The sequence below is a fragment of the Carcharhinus amblyrhynchos genome, chromosome 7 (assembly GCF_965287045.1).
Source record: "Carcharhinus amblyrhynchos chromosome 7, sCarAmb.v2.hapA, whole genome shotgun sequence".
NCBI classification, from domain to species: domain Eukaryota; kingdom Metazoa; phylum Chordata; class Chondrichthyes; order Carcharhiniformes; family Carcharhinidae; genus Carcharhinus; species Carcharhinus amblyrhynchos.
In genome coordinates this window covers 18,547,329-18,570,263 of record NC_137330.1, presented here as the reverse complement: position 1 = coordinate 18,570,263, position 22,935 = coordinate 18,547,329, and the positions used below count along the sequence as shown (strand labels likewise).

The 22,935-nt window shown below is 43.7% G+C and overlaps 1 protein-coding gene across 1 annotated transcript in view; it reads right to left on the bottom strand.

Moving 5' to 3' along the window:
• Positions 1-1,183: 1,183 nt before the first annotated feature.
• The window catches only part of LOC145344814 (opioid growth factor receptor-like protein 1), a 46,944-nt gene continuing 25,192 nt past the window's right edge, over positions 1,184-22,935 (bottom strand). The window contains exons 4-7 of the mRNA XM_080191984.1: positions 21,393-21,471; positions 21,233-21,299; positions 17,100-17,248; positions 1,184-5,586 (exon numbers count right to left, since the gene is read on the bottom strand). Of these exons, the coding sequence (XP_080048110.1) occupies positions 4,938-5,586; positions 17,100-17,248; positions 21,233-21,299; positions 21,393-21,471 (944 nt within the window). The 3' untranslated portion in view covers positions 1,184-4,937. The remainder of the gene's footprint in view (positions 5,587-17,099; positions 17,249-21,232; positions 21,300-21,392; positions 21,472-22,935) is intronic.

Here is a 22,935-nt window from a genome sequence, read left to right as displayed (position 1 = left end):
ACCCCAGTGGACAATTCAGAATATTCCTCTTACAACATAATAACAACTTACAAACCACTATGCCACCCTAAAATCTGGGGATTCCCTCACATGCAGAAGGAAAAAACCAAGACTAGAACTTCAAGGCAGGAATGTATCACTAAATAACTGTATCCCAAAGGGCAACTCTCATGTAATACCCCTAAATACAAACCGTGGACCTACCTCCTACATATCTACCCTAAAACAGAAAGAATGTCCAATTGCTGACTCACTCCCTGATCAAGACTAACCCCATGATGCAACCAATGATAGAAGGCAGGCAACCACAACAAAAAGGAAGACTTGCTCGAGGAACACAAAAGAAAAAACATTTTTCCTTTTCACAAAAAAATAGACTCAGACATGTATCAATCCAACCAAATCATTCCTTCCCTCCTTCATTTTTTTCTCCATAAACACCTTTCTCGGAAACTGATACCAATGAGAGAGCTGGAAGAGCAGAATAGCGGAGAGGGAGGGGGGGTGGTTGGTAGGTAGTGGGGGGGGTGTAACAAAAGGTACCACAACAAGGAGAAGTGATGGAGCAACAAGGTGACACACGAGACCAATCCAGTAGACACAGGCAAATGGACAAGGAAGAAATGACTGTAAAAGTACAAGAAGATCCCAAGCACATTTTTCGGGGGACCCGAGACGGAATGATCTGGACCAATATTTCAGGCCAATAACTTTATCAGAATTGTTCTGCTCATCTGCCTGAAAGATTAACCATTTCTCTCTCTCATGTGCTGTAAGAACCTGCAAATTTCCAGAGTTCTCCATGCTGTTCAATCTATGCTTCAACCAACATCACTAAAATAATCATTTGATTGTAATAACTTTGCTTTTGTGGGAGCTTGCTGTGTACATACCAGCTGTTCTATTGCCTACATTGCAGTAATGACACACCTCAAAGTTATTCTGAAGCCCTAAGAATAAGAATGGCGCTAGATAAATGCAAGTCTTCCTTTATGGAGAGAGGTGATGCAAACCATGCTTCTAATTGGACCCCAATCCAACGCCAGCATCTCCACATCATGTCTATCTGAATAAGTCAATGCCTGCCCCCAAGTTTAAGGACATATTCAAACTACGCACCCCCCCGAACCCCCTAGTAAAACAAGTAAACTGGAAATAAACATCAAAGAGACTTAACAATGTGGAAACTAAATTGCTTGTACATTTTAATTAGAACAATTCATATATCCGATATCCTTAAATGTCAACGAATACTATGTGACTGGCAAGAGCACTCACTTAATACAGTATCTACAAAAATTACTCAAAATAGAGAGTCAAATGATTACAGGTTCAAAAGACCAACACACATTTTCAAATAGATATAATGGTCATTAATTTGCTACGTGTTATTTTTGTAATTTTGGAAATGGACTCTTCCTAAACTGCAATGTAAAATGAAAACTGAAAATGGGATTTTAGAACATTTGTTTTCTAATGTAGCTTTGAACCAATGATATTGACTCATTAATTGTCCATTACAACTTGAATGAGCCAAATAGAATTTGGTTATATAGCAGAAAGACCAGAGTCTCCCTGCCTTTCCTATTCTCGGGAGAAAACCAGCAGCTTCATTTTACACAGAAGCCATTGGGGATTTCACAGCCCCCTCCCACTGGGGTGGAAGGGTGGGGTGGGATTTCACAACCATGCTTACTGGGTGGATTTTACAGCACCTCCCACTTGGTGGGATTTTCCAGTCCTGTCAAAATCAAAGGACTTTTGGACCACTCGCCACATTTCCTAGCCTAACCCCACCACAATGGGGCTATGGTATTCCGCCCATGGAGTCCGATGTGATTTACTGCTAATTGACCTTGAGATCCAAATGTTATTGGCCTACACAATCTAGGGTTGCCAAGCCTCCAGGAACGGTCTAGAATTTTTCTGAATTTATGGTTTGTGAAGGAGAGATTGTGCCTCACTAAGTTGATCGAGTTTTTCGAGGGACGAAGATGATAGATAAGGGAAAGGCAGTGGATCTTGTATACATGAACTTCAATAAAGTCTTTGACAAGGTAACTCGTGGTAGACTGGTATGAAAGGTGAAGTCACATGGGATCAAAGGAGAGCTGGCAAGATGGATATAGAACTGGCTTGGCCATTGAAGACAGAGGGTAGCAGTAGAGGGGTACTTTTCTGAGTGCAAGGCTGTGACTAGCAGTGTTCCATTGGAATAAGTCCTGGGACCTTTGTTGTTCGTAGTATATGTAAATGATTTGGAGGAAAATGTAGCTGGTCTGAACAGTAAGTTCGCAGATGACAAAAACTGATGGAGTTGTGGATAGTGAAGAGAATTGTCAGGAGATACAGCATGATATAGACCAGTTGGAGACTTGGGTGGAGAAATGGCAGATGGAGTTTTATGTGGACTGGTGCAGATGTTTGAGGGAAAATCAACATCTGGCATGTGGGAGGCTTTCATGTATAATTTGATAGGAATTCAGGACTGGCACATGCCTATCAAGATGAAAGCTAAGTATGGCAAGTTTCAGAACCCTGGAGAATGAGAGATATTGTAGCCTAGTCAGAAAGAGAAAGGAGGCCTTTGTCAAGGCTAGGAAGCTGGGAACAATTGAAGCAAGCGTGGAATACAAGTGGAAAGAAACTTAAGCAAAGAGTCAGGAGGGCTAAAAGGGGTCACAAAAAGTAATTGGCCAGCAGGATTTAGAAAAATTCCAAGGCTTTTTATACATACGTAAAGAGTAAGTGGGTAGCCTGGGAGAGGGTAGGCCTACTCAAGAGTAGTGGAGTGAACCTATGCTCGGAGCCAGTAGAAATGCGTGAGATATTAAGTGAATAGTCAGTATTGATCAAAGGACTTGGTGGATGGTGAATCTAAGGAAGGGTGCACAGATAGGTTTGCTCATGTTGAGATCAAAAAAGAGGTATTGGGGGTCTTGAAAAATATCAAGGTCGACGAGTTCCCAGAGTCTGATAGGATATACCCCAGAATACTGAAAGAAGCAAGGGAGGAAATTGCTGGGGTATTGAGAGAAATCTTTGTATCCTCACTGGCTGAAGGGGAGCTCCCAGAGGATTGGAGAACAGCCAATGCTGTTCCTTTGTTTAAGAAGGGTAGCAAGGAAAATCCAGGCAATTTCAAGCCAGTGAGCCTTACATCAGTGGTAGGGAAATTATTGCAAATGTTTCTTTGAGAAAGGATTTACTCCCACTTGGAAATAAGCGGACGTAATAGTGAGAGGCAACATGAAGGTCATATCTCACTAACTTGATCAGGTTTGAGGAAGTGATGAAGATGATTGATGAGGGTATGGCAACATGGACTGCAGTTAGACAAGGTCCCTTGTGGCAGCCTGGTGCAGAAGATGAAGTCGCATGGGATTAGAGGTGAGCTGGCAAAATGGATACTGATCCAGCTCGGTCATGGAAGACAAACAGCAGCAGTGGAAGGGTGCATTTCTAAATGCAGGGCTGTGACAAGTGGTGTTCTTCAGGGATCTTTGCTGGGACCTTTGCTGTTAGGTAATACATATAAATGATTTGGAGGAAATGTAATTGATTTGATGAGTACGTTTGCGAATGACACAAAGGTTGATGGAATTATGGATAGCGATGAGGACCACCAGAGAATACAGTGGGTTATAGATTGGTTGGAGACTTGGGTGGAAAGATGGCAGATGGGGCTTAATCCGGACAAATGTCAGGTGATGCATTTTGGAAGATCTAATACAGATGGGAAATATACAGTAAATGGAAGAACCCAGTACTGATAGGCAGAAGGATCTGGATGTACATGTACACAGGTCACTGAAAGTGGCAACGCAAGTGAAGAAGGTAGCCAAGAAGGCATATGACATGCTTGCCTTCATCGACCGGGCATTGAGTTCAAAAACTGGCATGTCATGCTGCAGCTTTATATATATTAAGCCGCATTTGGAATATAGTGTTCAATTATAGTGCCACACTACCAGAAGAATGTGGAGGCTTTGGAGAGGGTACAGAAAAGATTTACCAGGATTTGCCTGGTATGCAGACATCAGCTATGAGGAGAGGTAGGAGAAACTTGGTTAGTTCTCTGGAATGAATGGAGGTTGGGTTGACCTGATAGAAGACATACAAGAGTGGCATGGACAGAATGGATAGTCAGAAACTTTTAAGGTTTAAAGTTCAAAGGGCAAGTTTTAAAGATGTATGAGGCAAATACTTTTTTTACATAGAGAGTGGTGGGTGTCTGGAACTCGCTGTCAATGGAGATAGTGGAAGCAGATATGATAGTGACTTTTAAGGGGAGTCTTGGCAAACACATGAATAGGATGGGACTAGAGGTGTATGGTCCCCCCAGAAAGGTAGGGAGATTTAGTTCACGTGAGCAGCTTGGTTGGTGTAGGTTTAGAGGGCCAAAAAGCCTGTTCCTGTGCTGCTGTGCAGAGTTGGCAACCCTATATAAACTATTACCAAGAAAGCAGTAAAAAAAATTGGCAACATAACTCCGCTCTCCATTAAATGTCAGGCTGATTAATTCACATCAAGCATAAAAAACTCCTAAATGATCAGATTTTATGAGTTAAGTATGAATAGAAATAAACATTTATATCATTTATATCCTGCCAAAGGTTGCCTTTCCTGCCTTTCACAAAAGTCACATGATATGTTATTAAACTTGGTGGTTTGTACCTTATTTTCATCTCAAATATACCTTATTACACTATGTCTCAGAACAGTTTGTAAAGTTGATGGAATGCCCGATACATTGTTCACATGGGCAAACTGTCCAAATTGTTATGTAAACATTCGGCCTCTTTTCAACATAGAAAATACAATCATTAGCCCACCCATTGGCACAGCATGGAGGAGCAGAGAGCATTCGAGAAAACATTAGAGAGCTCTGCCTCAAAATCTGCATTGAGGCACCAATGCTGAGGCTCTGGCTTTGGTCATATTTGTTTTAAAGAGAGCAGTCCTGGTGAAACACAACTCTCTGTCTCTACTGGGTCAGAATCCTCAACTTCCTCATCCAGGCTCTGAGATTTTCCAGTGTCCTTGGTTTCTGTCAAAGACTTTGCCACCTGATTGTCACTCTTCCCTTTGAAGCTTCTTTTATTCTTTGCATTATCAGCTTCTACTTCACTGTTGCTTTGACCTTTCTGCTGCATACCTGTCCCAAGCCCAATCACAATACACGGGACTGTCTCTTGAGAGACTGCGGCTGTCACACTGCTTGGCAAGTCCTCATTCAATGTATTGTGTCTGCTTTTCTCTTGGGTAAGTGGCCTCTTCTCTGACAGACAGGATGACTTGGCAACCAGGCTCCTTCCACCTGCTTCCTTCCTTAGAGGCCCCCAGACAAAGTTTTCTGCTGGTTTATAATGGAGCCCAGCAAATCGCAGGAGTCTTCTCCTCTCTTTCCTGGATTTGATTGTGTAAACAAAGTATTCCAAAGCACTGTGCAACATGTTGGGCAGAGTCTCTTCAACTAAAGCCTCATGCAGCAGCATGCGTACTAGGTGAATCTGGAAGTTCTCAAACTTAAACTCTCCAAGACTTTTTAAAATGCGGGTGATTCTTAGATAATTATGCTGGGACCTAAACAAAGAACAAGATGGAAGTTAATAAATATCATATTCCCAACCAAATGGACATTCCAGACATTTGAGCTGATAACTCAGCTAACACTGGTGTGCAGTGCTGAGGGACTGCTGCATGGTCAGAGTTACAACCTTGTCTACCAGATGTAAAACTATTACGAGCAGGCTGCCTTTGAAGGAGAGAAGAAAAATACTCATGGGAATAGTTTGAGGGAGAGGATTGCAGACAGATTCACTTGGTGTCCTGGCTAACTTTGAATACTAAATCAAACATCTGGTCAATCATTTTATTTATTTCTTTTTGGGGACATTGCCAAGTTGATGAGCACATTTGTGAACATTTACCTTGTGACTACAATTCAAAAGTACTTTAGAAGTCATAAAGGTTATAGCATGGAAACAGGCCCTTTGGCCCAACTTGTCCATGCCGTTTTTTTTAAACCTGTAAGCTAATCCCAATTGCCCGCATTTGGATCATATCCCTCTATACCCATCGTACCCATGTAACAATCTAAATGCTGTTTAAAAGACAAAATTGTACCTGCCTCTACTACTACCTCTGGCAGCTTATTCCAGACATTCACACCCTTTGTCTGAAAAAAATTGCCCCTCTTGAACGCTTTTGTATATCTCCCCTCTCACCCTACACCTATGCCCTCTAGTTTTAGACTCCCCTATCTTTGGGAAAACACACTGACTATCTAGCTGATCTGTGCCCCTCATTATTTTATAGACCTCTATAAGAGCACCCCTCAGGAGAGTTGGTGTCAACTCAGTGGGCCGAATGCCTCCTTCTGCACTGCAGGGATTCTAAGATGAGAGTTGCAATACAAGTTCCCTCTTTGCAGGCTGACCTCCACTCTCCAATCTTTATTCCCCATGTCCCTCCTATGTGTTTCTCTTTGTTATGTGATGTCAATATCGATTTAGCTTGCACTCTTTAATCTCTCTCTTTAGAATATGATAGAACCATAGGTCATAGAATCCTACAGTGCAGAAGGAAGCCATTCAGCCCATCTAGTCTGCATCGACCAGAATCCCACCCAGGCCCTATCCCCATGCATTTACCCTAGTGAGTCCCCCTGACGCTAAGGGGCAATTTAGCATGGTCAATACACCTAACCTGAACATCTCTGGACTGAGGGAGGAAACCAGGGCACCCAGGGGATACCCATACAGACACAGGGAGAACTTGCAAACTCCACGCGGACAATCACCCAAGGCTGTACCACCCGTATGTCTCCATCTGAATCAGTGCACTTGTCTCAAACTTTCAGTCAGCCCAATCACCCCACGTAGTCTCACACCTTCCACAGATTTGCAGCCACACTTGACTGCCGCAAAACATCTCTCATCTCTCGGTAGAAAAAGAGAGAGAAAACGAGAGCAACAGTGAGGGGCGGGGTGGAGGCGAGGGTGGGGATGAAACTGACACAATCTTTTTATTCCGGGATTAACTGAATTCCGCTAGCTGCTGTGGTGGGATTAAACCCCTGTAATTGCTGGATTACCAGCCCAGGGACAGAAATAGTAATAATAAAAACAGAAAATGCTGGAAACACTCAGTGGATCAGGCAACAGATGTGGAGATCAAAACAGAGTTAGCATTTCAGGGCAATGGCCTTCCATCAGAATCCATATGCGAGCATTTTTGACAACGTGTAACGACATCTCTGGTCCTTCACATGGGTGTAGGCTGGTGTGAGACATCAAAACCAGCCCAGACTTCTTGAGATGAATGGGCCATTTCTCTAAACTTGATGCAATTGTAAAAAGAAAACCTCTAAGTTCTGGTTAATGATAGTTTTGCTTTAAGAAACATATTCCAATTTCAAATGTTTACCAACAATTCAGTGTAGTTCTGCATCAAGCTTTCATGCTGTTGCCTCATTGAATAAAAGGCAAACTTGCAGCATTTTCAATCCTTATTTTGTATTGGGCACAGCCAACTCATCTCACACCTCTCTCCATTGCCAAATTCACTGTTTTAATTCTTTATTGGCCTGTCTGTTTCCAAATGTTGTGGTATGGTGGCACAGTGTTAATGTTACTGGATTAGTAATCCAGAGGCCTGGATTAATGAGGCATAGATTCAAATCCTAATTTTAAATTGAATTAATTGAAACAAAAATCTGTCATAAAAAGCAAGCTTCAGCAACAGTGATTATGAAACTACCAGATTGTGGCTTTAAAAAAACCCATCTGATTCACTCATGTCCTTTAGGGAAGGAAATCTGCCATCCTTAACTGGTCTGGCCTACAAGTGACTCCAAGGCCACAGTGATGTGGTTGACTCCACTTGTCATCATTTTGTTGCAATGAATCATGGGTAATATGATCTTACCAAGAATTGAAACTTCTACTATCAAACCTGCTACAACTTTTGGCAAACTGCTCATATGAAGGTCAGTGTTGAAAATTAAATAAAAAATTATGCCCTGTGGCCATGGGTATTTGCAAATCAAACAGGTCACAGCCTAATGAAAAGTTTCCTCAGCCCTGCTCCCAGATCAATGCTATCTTTGCCACTCTACAAATGTACAGTCTCAGTTTCCCTACAGGAGCCTCTTTGGTTCTCCTTCAGTGCAAGGATCTCTTATTCAGTTCAGAATCATGGAAAATGCTGCAATTTGGGATTGGAACTTGATGCCATTCTATACATAATCCTTGTGCACATCCAATCTGGGGATGTGTGAAAATTGCAAAGTGCTTGCACATTGTATTGCTGTAATAGCCTGTTTTAAATGTCTTAGTAGACATAGAAAACTGCGCTGTCAATGGCTGACTGTTTATTTCCATTGTCCAACTTGCAATAGAAAAATTGGTCAAAAGATTAAAAAATGGAAGACTATATTGTCCTTACTATGTTTGGGATTAAGAACAAAGAACATTGAACACAACAGCACAGGAGCAGGCCCTTCGGCCCTCCAAGCCGGCGCCGATCATGATGCCTGCCTAAACTGAAACCACTTATGGATCCCTATCCTTCCATTCGCATCCTATTCATGTATGCGTCTAGTTGCCCCTTAAATTCCGCTTTTGTACCTGCTCCCACTATCTCCCCAGGCAGTGCGTTCCAGACATTCACCAGCCTGTGTGAAAAAAAACTTGCCTTATGCACTTTCTCTAAACTTTTCCCCACACACCTTAAACCAATGTCCCCTAGTACTTGACTTTTCTACCCTAGGAAAGAGCATCGGACTATCCACTCTGTCCATGCCACTCATAATCTTGTAGACCTTTAACAGCTAACCCTCCAGACCATGCAACATCCTGATAAACTTTTTTGTATCCTTTCCAAAGCATCCACATCCTTCTGGTAGTATGACAGCCAGAATTGTACACAATATTCTAAATGACGCCTAACTAAGGGTCTCTCTGCAGCATGACCTGCCAATTTTTATACTAAATGCCCCAACCGATGAAGGCAATTATGCTATATATTTTCTTATGCACCTGCATTACCACTTTGTGATCGGTGGACATGTACGCCCAGATTTCTCTGCCTGTCAATATTCCTAAGGGTTTTACCATTTACTGTATAATTCCTACATGCATTGGACCTTCCAAAATGCATTATTTCACACTTGTCCAAATTAAATTCCAGCTGCCATTTCTCTGTCCAAGTCTCCAACTGGTCTATATCTTGCCGTATCCTCTGACAATCCTCTTCACTATCCGCAACTCCACCAATTTTTGTGTCATCTACGAACTTACTAATCAGGCCAGCTACATTTTCCTGCAATTCATTTAAATTTACGATGCACAAAGTTCCCAGAACTGATCCCTCTGAAACATCGCTAGCCACAGCCTTCCATTCAGAAAAGCACCGCTCTACTGCTATCCTCTGATGTAGGGGGTTGAATTAGGCCAATAAACACATAACCCCAGATTTAGGAACACTAACACAATATTAACTTTAGATTTTGGATGATGGGAGTGTAAGCCAGCCAGGGCTGTTGCCATAGAAGACAGCTCTGTGAAATTAACACATAATTCTCATTTAAAACCTGTATTTTGAATTTATATGACAGACGTATTTTGCTTTTGGTTACATTTTGTGAAACTTCAGTCAGTGACAAAATACAGGGAGAGGGAAGAACAATAGTTCCACTGAATGCTATCAGCAGTGGTTGGGAATATGATGGCTACCAATGCTAGCCTTATAAATAGGATCATACAACTCAGATAAATCAGGTGGTGAGCAGGTATGAAGAATTTCTCATAATCGGACGAGAGTCACATGGGTTCAATTTGGTGGGAATCATTTCACTATCCAGTGTTCATATTGCTGGGCAACAGAAGGGAAGCAACATGTGTAATAACAAATGGAATATTTACTGGATAGTGTCCACCAGAAAGGGTAGGCAATATGATTTTGGGAATGTATAATTGTCTTCACAGGGGCATTGTTGTTGAGACCGATATTCAGCTGCCCGCATTCTATAGTTTGAGTGCAGGTCTTCCTCATCCCATTCTCCCATTCGATCATTTGGTTAAATAAAGTTATGTATTCAAAATCAGTACACTGCATTTTGAGTCTTTGTATAAGCTTTAGTAAATATACATAGCCTCAAAAGGAAACCACTCTGTCTTCTGTGGCCAAGCCAATTCTGTATCATCTCGCCAGCTCTCCTCTGATCCTGTGTGACTTCAGCTTTTGAATCGGTCTGTCATGAAGTACCTCTACTGAAGTCCCTCTACTGAAGTCCATGTATACAATATCCACTACCTTTCCCTCATCTATCATCTTCATTACTTCCTTAAAAAGCTAGATTAAGTTAGTGAGACATGACCTCCTCTTCACAAAACCATGCTATCACTTGTAAATCCATTTGTTTCCAAATGTGAGTAAATCCTGTCCCTAAGAATCATTTCCAGTAATTTCCCTACCACTAACATAAGTCTCACCAGCCTACGATTGCATGGATTATCCCTGCTACCCTTCTTAAACAATGGAACAACACTGGCGATCTGCCTGTCCTCTGGAACTTCAACTTCAAAGTTGTGGGTTTTAAACAAAAAGATGTGTTTTTCACGCATAAATTCAAACCAACATGCAGAAGATTTATTGAAAGTGATGTCTCTGTACAAAACAGAAAATGAAACTAAGATGCCTCTGGACATGCAGAGACTATTCCCTCAGGTGAATGTAGCTGTTACTAGGGGGCATAACTATAAGGTTCGTGGTGGGAGATCTCGGAGGGACGTCCAGGATAGATTCTTTACTCAGAGAGTGGTTGGGGTGTGGAATGCACTGCCTGCTGTGATAGTGGAGTCGGACACTTTAGGAACTTTCAAGTGGTTAGTGGATAGGCACATGGAGCACACCAGAATGATGGGGAGTGGGATAGCTTGATCTTGGGTTTGGATATAGCACGGCACAACAGTGAGGGCCGAAGGGCCTGTACAGTGCTGTACTGTTCTATGAAATAGCTCAATGACCTATGATCAAGTCATATGACCTGTTTTTAAAGCAATTGTGCCACCGGTTAAATACATAACAAAGAAACATTCAGTTGAACATGTTTCTGATCATTCCCACTGTGCCACATTCTTGGAGAGTAGTTGCTGGTAACGGTTCTGCTGCTGTTATTCTCAGTTCTTCCAGACATTTTGTGTTTCCATGGTCTGTGCCATAGCGGTCAACTTGGAAACATCGATTGGTGGGCTCAGGAGCCCCATGCTGCATGACAGTCTCTGCTGCATTTACTGTGGAGGAAGAAATGGATGAAAAAGGTGTACAATTCACTGGCCTCAGTTCTCTCTGGACCCTCTTCTTGGCTAGCTGACATTTTTGTTCACGTATACCAGTGCCCTTCCAAACAGAAGTCACAGCCAGCAGTGACTATCTCCCAGTTGTCAGTGTAAATATCCACCATCTTTATATCTTAGCTGTTCTTGTAGAGGAGATGTGGATGGCCAAGAGGTTGCGGTACAGTGACCAGTACACTGATGCAAGATGTACAGCCATCATCCATCCAATTAACATGGCCAAACATCCATCGTTGGCTTAACAATGAGTGTATGCTGATGGAATTAATACTCTCCAGGTTCTTAGTGACCTTGTCTTGCCAAGAGACGTTAAAGATACAGATGACATGGAGAGGTGAAAACCTTTCGGCCTTTTCTCCTGCCTTGCAAATGTGGCCCAGGTTGCACCACTGTACAGTGCATCAAAATGCAGACTTGGCAGGCTGTCAGTTTAGTGATCACAGTCAGTTTGCTGCTGTTCCACAATATTTACTCAGCCATAACAGCTACACCTTTTGCAAATTGTGTATTGATTTCAGCATCAATGGCAATTTTGGAGACATCAATAACCTCCAGTATCACATTATCAATCCTGAAAGATGGTAGTATGGTAACGTCCTGGGTGATGACATTTGTCTTCTCGATGCCGATGGCAAAAACAAACTCTTTATAAGTGTAATTGAGTCTGGCTATTTTCTGCTGAAGGTGTTCCTCTGCACGGAATGTTAGTGCGGCATTCTCAGCTGAGAGAAACTCTGTTGAGGACTTCTTGGGTCTCCAGCAAGCAAGTGAGAACAACCTTCCGTCAGTTCTGCTTTGTGTGTGGACTTCCTCCACAGATGACTTAAAAACAGCAAAGAGAATATGTCACTGTTGGTGCAAAACACACCACTGTTTGATCCCACTGTGGATTTCAACGGGTTCTGATGTTGCTCCATCATAGTTAACCTTATCTATCATGTTGCCATGGAAAGAGATCAGACTCCGCAGCTTCAGTGGGCAATCCATTCTCTCCAGCAGTTTAAATAGATCCCCTCTGTTCACGTAGTCTCATGGCTTGTGGAGATTGATAAAGGTCACATACAGAACAAAGAACAAAGAAAATTACAGCACAGGAACAGGCCCTTTGGCCCTCCAAGCCTGCACTGACCATACTGCCCAACTTAGCTAAAACTCCCTATTCTTCTGGGGATCATAACCCCCCCATTTCCATCCTATTCATGTATTTGTCAAGACGCCCCTTAAAAGTCACTATCCACTTTCACTACCTCCCCCGGAAATGAGTTCCAGGCACCCACCGCCCTCTGTGTAAAAAAATCTGCCTCATATGTCTCCTTTAAAACTTACCCCTTGCACCTTAAACCTGTGTCCCCCAGTAATTGACTCTTCCAGCCTGGGAAAAAAAGCTTCTGACTATCCACTCTATCCTCTCATAATCTTGTAGACTTTTATCAGGTCGCCCCTCAAACTCCGTCGTTGCAGTGAGAATAAACCAAGTTTCTCCAACCTCTCCTCATAGCTAATACCCTCCATACCAGGCAACATCCTGGTAAATCTTTTCTGTACCCAGTGTTTTCCTTTGCTCACATTTCACTCCTAGCTATTGAGAAGATTATGCCAATTTAAGCATTTATATTGTTTTATTTAAATTGGGTTAAGTACAATAAAAGCCATCCTCTTGATTAAAAAAAAATCACAAGAAAACCTGTTTGTATCTTTTACAATCTTCCAGTTCTGATTTGGGTAGATGAGTTCAGCAAGGATCTTGCAGTCTGACAAGGACAAGGATGAATACTTTCTGCACACTGCTCAGCAGGGAGCTGCTTTGATAGTTGTTGCAATCACTACAGGTGCCCTTGTTCTTGTGCAGGGTCACAATTTTTGCATTATGCGCGCCCTGGAGCACTACCCCCTCTCTGCCGTGTAGACAGGGAAGTGCAGCTGCTGCAGAAGTGCACCTTTCCATATTTGATGCGTATTACAATCAGGTGAGCAGGGATGGAAAGGTTTCCCCTTTTACCCACTCCTCATTTGACAACAGTTTTGTTTTTGAGGGGGGCATTCTTGCTGATGAATGTTTAACGATTTACGTGCTGTGATTGTAAAAGATACAAACAGGCAGGTTTTCTTCAGATTTTTTAATCAAGAGGATGGCTTTTATTGTATTTAACCCAATTTAAGTAAAACAACGTAAGTGCTTAAATTTCCCATGTGCACACTCATACATACAAAATAAAACTTTACAAAGTGGGAGGATAGATTTAAGTATAGTCTTAAAAGCCAATAGGGACATCATGGTGGCACAGTGGTTAGCACTGCTGCCTCAGAGCACCAGGGACCCATATTCGATTCCAGCCTTGAGTGGAGTTTGCACATTCTCCCTGTGTCTACATGGATTTCCTCCAGGTGCACCGGTTTCCTCCTACAGTCCAAAAATGTGCAGATTAGGTGGACTGGCCTTCCAAGATGTGTAGGCCAGGGAGATTAGTAGGGTAAATAATTGGGATTACAGGGATAAGGTTGGGGTGGTCCTGGGTAAAATGCTCTATTGGAGAGTTGGTGCAGGTGGCCATTCAGCCTGTCAGGATTCTAAAAGCTCTGAAATGATACAGTTCTCAAAGGTCAAGCTTGTTGAGAAGGTTTAAAGGTACAGACAGATAATTTAGAATCATCGAATCCTATAGTGCAAGAAGCAATTCAGTCCATCCAGTCTGTACCAACCACAATCCCACCCAGGCTCTATCCCCATAACCCTATCCCTATAACCCCATGCATTTACACTAGCTCATCCCCCTAACACTAATGGGCAACTTAGCATGTCCAATCTACCTAACTCATACATCTTTGGACTGTGGGAGGAAACCAAATCACCCAGAGGAAACTCATGCAGACCCAGGGAGAATGTGCAAACTCCACACAGACAGTGACCCAAGCTGGGAATCAAATCTGGGTCCCTGGTGTTGTGAGGCAGCAGTGCTAACCATTGTGCCACCCAAAAAGTTCTGTTCTTCTGGAGATAGGAGCTCTGGACTGAGTTTTTTAAAAATACTGCTGCCTGCAGCAAATGTATTATCAAAAACAGCAGATGTGGTTCAAGCTTGTCAAATCGGCAGATGGAGAGAGAGAGAGATACATTGGGATCTTTGCTTTTTTTTGTACAGACTGCTTCTGCATCTCTGGTTCTTGGCAAAAAGATCTGTTTTTCAAGTCAGATGACCACCTGATCAATACTTCCATCGTCACGTAAATGTTTCAAGTTTAGAAACCATTGCGACTCAGTGAAGCATTCACACCTATTTATGATGAACTGGTTTCTCTGCAGTTCTCTTTGTTAAGTTTCATGTCATAGAAGTTTACAGCATGAAAACAGGTCCTTCAGCCCAACTTGTCCAGACTGTACTTTTTTTTTTAAAAAAACCCCTAAGCTAATCAAGTTTGGAGACAATTTTACCATTTTGATTCTAAGTGCTGGGCAGACTTGAAACTGTGAGTGTTTCAGATCCAACTTTTAGACCTGTTCTCAGACGCCCCCACACGCACTCTGCCTGAACAAATATCAGCAATTCCAAATCGTGCTGCAGAAGCCTGTGGGTGCAGCTTATAGCACCCAAAATCCTGCAGCTCCGATTGGCACCTCCAACCACACACACGCAGAAAAATAATGATGGAATGCGGCTCCCCTGCCACATCACTCCCATGCTGGATAATGCCTCCCCCGGCCCACACAACATTACTGACCCCCTTATCCCCCTATCCCTTCCGCCACCTAGACTGATCTCAGGCAAAGTGGCAGTGGACCCCCCTTCCCCCCACCAATCTGAAGCAGAGAACCGTCAGATGCTCGGCACACAGCTCCTCACTAACCGGAGCGCCCGAATTGGGACTTTGGCAGAGCATGTCTGTTTTGCACTGATTCTGGATGGGTGAACGCGGTGGTAAAGAAGAAAGTGCCGATAAGGTTGGTTAAATTAACTCAATTTAAATGCATGCAAATACATCTGGACTGTGGGTGGAAACTGGAGCACCCAGAGGAAACCCTTTGGGTCCCAATCACAGCTATTTTTGGGCCTTGGTAAAGGGGGGAACTGGCGCAGAAGCGAGCGTGGATCGTGCTACTCTCCTCACGCTCAACTTCAAGATTTCACGCCCGAGAACGGGCGCAGCTTGATGGTAAAATCGGGCCCAATTTGTCTGAGACTGTTGATTTTGTATTTTTCTAAGTCCATAGACAACAGAGGTGAATTGCACAGATGGTTTTGTCATAGCAAATTCATTCCACCTTCCTGCACCTGGCCCATAGCCCATAGAGTTTATAGGGTGTCTGCCTCCATGTCCAACTCCGGCAGCAAATTCCAAACCTTTTGTGCAAAAAACGTTATTCTCATGTACCGTCTACACCTAACTGCCTCTTATCTTAAATCTCCACCCCCTGGTTACAGAATTCTCAACCAACAATTTTATCCTGTCCACTCTCCTCATAATTTTGTACATCTCTATCAAGTCACTCCTCAGCCTTCTTTGTTCCAAGGAAACTAATCCCAATTTATCCAATCTCTTCTCATAGCTACGTTTTTCTCACCTGGCAACATTCTTGTAAACTTGTACAGCAGGGAGCGATCTATTTCACAGTGAGCACTGTGTTATCTGTATGCTTGTTAGTGTACAGCTGAGAGTAAGGTATCACAGTCACACTATGGTGACTGTGTGCGCTGAGAATATTTTCCTGAGACTTTTGGTCTATAAAGTGGCACAGTGGTTAGCACTGCTGCCTCATAGTGCAAGGGACCCAGGTTCAATTCTGGCCTCAGGCCACTGTGTGTGTGAAGTTTGCACATTGTCCCTGTGTCTGCATGGGTTTCCTCTGGGTGTTTCAATTTCTACCCACAGTCCAAAGACTTGCGAGTTAAGTTGATTGGCCATGCTAAATTTACTCTAGTGTCGGGGGGATTAGCAAGATAAATACATGGGAGTACAGCCTGTGTGGGATTGAGGTCAGTGCAGACTCAATGGGCTGAATAGCCTCCTTCTATGTATGTTGATGATAAGATCCAGCTGGTGCCAATGTCTCCAGGGCACCTTGTGTCATGGTTTGTTCGTAAAGAAAGTGTTACACAAAGCTCAAGTAGTCTCTGTCTTTTTTCCTTTGTTATTCATGATTTCTGTAGCAGGAGGACCATGCCTCATGAACTACCTGCCACTCTGTGCTGTAATTCTCCAGTAAATGTTCTGACTTTGGTATTCTGCTTTAGTAGTGTCAAGCTTCCCACAGAGCTCATCTTTTGTCTAGAGTACAGAATTGGAGCACTGGTACTCACCATTCCTCACAGCAAAGCCTGCATTTTCTTTTGAATTTTTTATCCTGCCGTTTCATGTTTTTCTATCACTGATCCACTCTCAGCTAGACTGGTCTCTTGTGGGGAAGCTACTTCCATGGCAATCGCAGACGTTTATTATGCGTTATTAACCAGTCACAAGTCTGTAAACTTCTGTACATGGTCCTGATGTTCCTACTCACCAGTTTCTTTATTTAGCGCATTATCACCACTTTGCCTTGCATCATAATTCCTCTATTTTGATATTCATTACACTCTGCCACCCCATCACAGGTTTCCTCTGTTGTTCAATTCCTCTTTGCCAATCCCCTTTCCCTGCCTCTGCCCTTGATGGTACCCTGTTACATCTGACAGGTATCTTTGTGATATTCATGGCGTACGTGTAGCCTCCACCGAGAGGCCACTGAACTCCTCACACACTTACTCATTCAGGTGCTGAAATCGCTCTTTCCAATTGGAGGCTCGAGCCAGTCTCCCAGTGATCCTGTTCTCAAGTTTCAATCCAAAAAAATCCAGCATAATTTCATAGACTTGGAGATAGTTACTCTTTGCTTTTTTAGTTTTAAGAAATTCCTGTTAAAGAAAATTACAATAAAAATTTAATATATAAACTGTTGACATCAGATTCCAAATCAGAACCAAGTTTGACTACTTTATGTTAGTGAAATCTCACTTTAATCATCTCATGACACAAATCCCTGCCACCCACCTTGAAATTGGGACCATGATTTTCCCATCGCCACCCACAATTACTCTGTTGGGTTGCGGTGGGAGACACACGTCTCCGGTCTTTGAACAGAGATTTGCACATGTGCCGGGAGAGAACAGTCGCTGGCCAGACCATGCTGGAAACTAGTGGGAAGGCAAGTAGGTCATTTAAATCTTTTCTGCATGTATTTTAAATATGTTTATTAGTTAATTATTGGGAACTTTCAGATCCCGATTGAATCTCCCACTCCACTCTTCATTCCAGCGGTGTTCAGACTAGCTCCCCATGTTCAGGAAACTAGAGGGAGAGACCCCGCCGGAATGAAGGAGGGGCAATCAGGGCACTCCAGGGGGTCAGGCAGCTGTGGGGGAGGAGCTCCCTGGGCATGGGCGCCCTGGCAGTGCCAGCCTGTGCCCTGGCACTGCCCAAGGAGCAAAGTGCCCATGCCCAGAGGAGATGTTGGCATTGCCCTATCAGTGCCAAGAGGATGGGGGGGAAATCTGCTGCCACCCTGCAGACAATATCAGTCTGGGATGGAGAGAGGGCAGTGATTGGGGTGGGCTGGGGAGGGGGGGGGGCGGGGGTGGGGGTGGTGGTCTGCTGGGAGGGGAGGCTGTTGCCACCCCGGGGGATGGGTGAGTCTGACCCCAGGGGAGGTCTGCTCAGGTGCAGGGGGTGGGAGGATTGCCACTGCTGGGGGAGTTGGGGGGGCTGGGCAGTGCATTGGGGTGCTCTGGGGTGGAGGGTCAGGGCTGGCCGCAAATTGCTGAGAGGACCATGATTGGGCCATTGGGGTTGGGTGGAGACAGCACTGTGGGGCGATTGACCAGCAATTGATCTGGACTGCAAATGGGGAGACTGACAGATAGGGAACACTGTGCATGCACACAATTCCAGAACTGTCAAACTCCTGCATGAATAGGAAGCTCTCTGGGTTTTTAATGATATTCCCGACTGGACCTCTTCAATGCACAGAGACCTGACAGAACTGTTGGGATTTGGAACCATTCTCCCATCAATTCAGCACTTTTGGGAGAATCGTGGGAGTGATGCCAGAAAATTGGAAATGTTGCATCTCCCTCAAAAAAATAGCAGGGGGATAATCTGGCAAGTACAGCCCACTCAATGAAAGCTCAGGTGGATTGGCTGTGCCAAATTGCCTCTTAGCGTCCAAAGATGTTTAGGTCAGATGGATTGGCCATGGTCAATACATGGGGGTTTCCTGGACAGGGCAGGAGGAGGACATGGGCCTGATTAAGATGCTTTTTTGAGCCAAATGGCCTCCTTCTGCACTTAGGGGATTGCATTGTTCTATGATTCAACATGGATTTGTTTTTTTAAATTTTCATTCCATTCTTAAAGTTACAAAGCCTTTTCAGATTGGTCCTGGAAGACCTGAATCCATCTTCTTGCTTGCTGCAAAAGTCAATTCAAATTCAAATTGAATCCAATTCATGGTCCTTACAAGAGAGATTAACAAGACCAAAGCTGACAAGATAACACATTGCACTCCATCCTTGGCTTCATCTGACATTTGTTAGCCAAAAGGCCAAGAAGCAATATGGAAATTGTGTTTGACTAGCTTCATCAAATTCTGTGATGAGCTCACAGAAAGAGTTGATGAAGGTTGTGGGATTAAAGTGTAAATATGTATTTATAAAAGGATGTACCACATTAGTTTGCAATAGAACTGACTGGCTAAGAGAGTGAGCAGGCAGCGGAGATAAACAATTACTTTACTGATCGGAGTTGTTTCTCAGTGATTGCTAATATCATTATTGTTCTGTTTAGTATTTATGAATAGCCTGTACACAGGGTATAATTTCAAAGATAGCATGTAACTTAGAAACATAGTAAATGATGACGAGGCTAATAACATGCTCCAGGAGGAAAGAGACAGGCTGGTGAAAGGGGCAAAAGCATGGCTGATGAAGGTGATGTGCTTCATTTTGGGTAACAGAATCAGGCAAGAAGTTATTAAGCTCAATGGTACAGTTTCAAATGGGGGTGGGGAAACAGAGAGACTTGGGACCGTAAGTACACAAGTCTTCATAGGACTGTTAAAATGTAAGGAATCTTTGACTTTATAAATGGAGAACACAACAACATGTTAGGTTAAACCTTTATAAAACGATAGGCTGAAGCTCGAGGATTGTTTTGACTCTGTGCACCAAACATTAGGAAAGTTGCCCAGGAGTTGGAGACTTACTGGATTGATACTAGAGAGGTGGAGCTCCAAATCAATGGAATGAAAATGTAGAGAGATTTGAGAGAAGCAAATGGTTTGGATAGAATACGAAGAAGAAAATTTGTACTGGCACAGAACCTGTAATCAAAGGATGTCAGGTAATTGGAAAAAGAACCAGAGGTGACATATAGGAAACAATAATCTGTACAGCATTGCTGGAAAGGACAGTGGATGTGCTTTCAAAAAAGGCTGACGATAAACCTCTGAATTGGACGGACACGGGGATGCTCAACACGCGTGCACACAAGAGCGCTGTGCGGCGACCAAGAGCACATCAGAGCGCCGTGTGTTGTGCGGCGACCAGGAGTGCACCGGAGCACCGTGCGGTGGCCAGGAGCATGCCACATGGCAGCCAGGAGCGTGCAGGAGCACCGCGCGGTAGCCAGGAGGGTGTCGGAGATGGCACGTGGTGACCAGGAGTGTGGCGGCCAGGAGGGTGCCGGGGTGCCCAGCATGGAGGCCAGGAGAGCACCGGGGAGCACAAAGCGGTGGCCAGGAGGGTGCCAGGGCACAGCAGCCAGGACGGTGCCAGAGTGCTGCACAGTGACCAGGAGAGGCCAAAATACCACGCAGCACCGGCCAATGCATCAGAGGCCAACACACCAGACAACAGCAGCCAGAGAGCTGGGCCGCAGCGGCGGCCAGAGCACCAGGTGGCAGCCTTGCCACCGGGCAGTGGCAGCAGCCAGAGCACCGGGCAGTGGCAGTGGCCAGAGCGCCAGTGCCCTGCCTGCCACCCACACCCTGGCCAATACGCCAGAACCCCAGGCAGTGACGGCCAATGCGCTGTAGCACCGGGCAGCAACGGCTAATGCACCAGAGCACTGCGCGACAACATCCAACACGCGAGAGCACGCACAGGGATATTCAACACGCGAGGGGGCACAGGAATGTTCAACACGCGAGAGAGTGCAGGGTCATTTGAGAGTGTATGGGGGCATTAACATGTATGCGAATGTGTGGAAACATTAACACGTATGCGAGAGTGCAGGGATGTTTAGCACACGAGTGCAGTGATGGTTAATGCACATTAAAGTGCAGAGATGTTTAATGTACGTGAGAATGCAGGGATGTTTAATAAGTGTGAAAGTGCAGACATGTTTAACCTGTGTATGAAAAGATTCATGGATATTTAATCCCTGCAATAACAGTGCTTTCAGGCTCGGTCCATTTCTCAGTGAATGGACCATACAAATTGGAGAAAGCTGATTTAATGCTTGACTTTGTGTTGACTGTGATTTGTGTCACAGTGCATATGATGATGCCATTTTGGTCGTGCTGTGAAAATGTGGTGAAAGATGGAGAGAGAGAGAGAGAGAGAGAGAGAGGGGAAGCCCCAGTCCACGTCTTACTAATGATTTCAATCCTACTTGCTGGAAAATAGACTTATTTAGATGCTGGATGAGGACCAGCATTGGGCTGAACTGTAAACCCTCGTATGGCACTGGGCTCACATTGCAAATGTTTTGATGCAAGGAGCAGATGGTGTTCATTTGAACATATATCAGCAGCTCAGGAGAGGAAGGGACAGATGTAAAGAACAAGGATGAGGAGAATGAGAGACAATAAGTTCAAACCAGGTCACTGCAGTTGAATTTACCTTAATCTCTTCTGCAGTCAGTTCTTCAGCATGCCAGTTCAGGCCAGGTTCTCGCAATGGGAACAGCCTAGTTAATGATTGCAAAACATTAGTTACAAATTGCAGGTAAAGATGAGAGGAAAATTAATTACATTGCAAGAGTCAAAAAGATGATGCCAACCATTGAATATAGGTGTGATTGTGTTCTAGCTTGTCATAATCTCCTTTCCACTTGGTGAGGATTTCATTGATATAAACACCTATACACAAAATATACAAACAAGCAACATTTTAACTGTCTAGAACAGGATTGTTAAGAGACACTGGGTAAGGCACATTAAAGATTTGCAAAAATGATACCAGAATTGCAAGGTTAACAGCTAATTTTCCCTCTAAGCACATCGCCTGTTGAGGGTTGCCACCAAAGGCTACTCACAAATTGGTCGCTCTAAGTTACCATACACATGGCAGTACTGAAATATTTAAAAGGGGCCAAGCATTAAAAAAATAGGCCAAACACAACAAAAAAATTGAGGAATTATTAGTTACAATGAACAGGAAACTGGCTGGGGATAAAGTTGAAAAGTGATTAGATTCAGGTTTTAAGGTTATGGAAGGGTTTGATATAGCAGATGTACAGATTATAAAAATATTTGATAGGGTAGGTGTAGAATATTATAAAAGGGTTTGAATAGGAAATATAGAGATTATAAAAGAGTTTGATATAGCAAATGCAGAGATTATAAAAGGGTTTGATGGAGTACAAAGAACAAACAAAATTACAGCACAGGAACAGGCCCTTCAGCCCTTCATGTCTGCACCGACCATGCTGCATGACTCAACTAAAACCCCCACCCTTCTGGGGATTGTATCCCTCTATCCCCATCCTATTCATGTATTTGTCAAGATGCCCCTTAAATGTCACTATCATATCTGCTTCCACTACCTCCTCCGGCAGCAAGTTCCAGGCACCCACCATCCTCTGTGTAAAAAACATGCCTCGAACATCTCCTTTAAACCTTGCCCTTCACTTTGAATCTATGCCCCCCCCCCCCCAATTATTGACTTTTCCACCCTGGGAAAAAGCTTCTGACTATCCATCCTGTCCATGCCCCTCATAATCTTGTAGATTTCTATCAGGTCACCCCTCAACCTCCATCGTTCTATTGAGAACAAACCAAGTTTCTCCAACCTCTCCTCATAGCGAATGCCCTCCATACCAGGCAACACCCTGGTAAATCTTTTCTGTACCCTCTCCAAAGCCTCTACATCCTTCTGGTAGTGTGGCAACCAGAATTGAACACTATAGTGCAAGTGTGGCCCAACTAAAGTTCTACAAAGCTGCAACATGACTTGCCAATTTTAAAAATCAATGCCCCAGCCAGTGAAGGCAATGAAGGCAGGCACGCCGTACCTCTTCTTGACTATCTCTGTACCTGTACATCCAGATCCCTCTGTCAATCAATACTCTTAAAGGTTCTGCTATTTACTGTATATTTCCTATATGTAATAGACCTTCCAAAATGCATTACCTCCATTTGTCTGGATGAAACTCCGTCTGCCATCTCTCCGCCCAAGTCTCCAACTGATCTATGTCCTACTGTATCCTCTGATGGTCCTCATCGCTATCTGCAAATCCACCAACCTTTGTGTCTCCGCAAACTTACTAATCAATCCAGTTACATTTTCCTCCAAATCATTTATATATATTACAAACAGCAAAG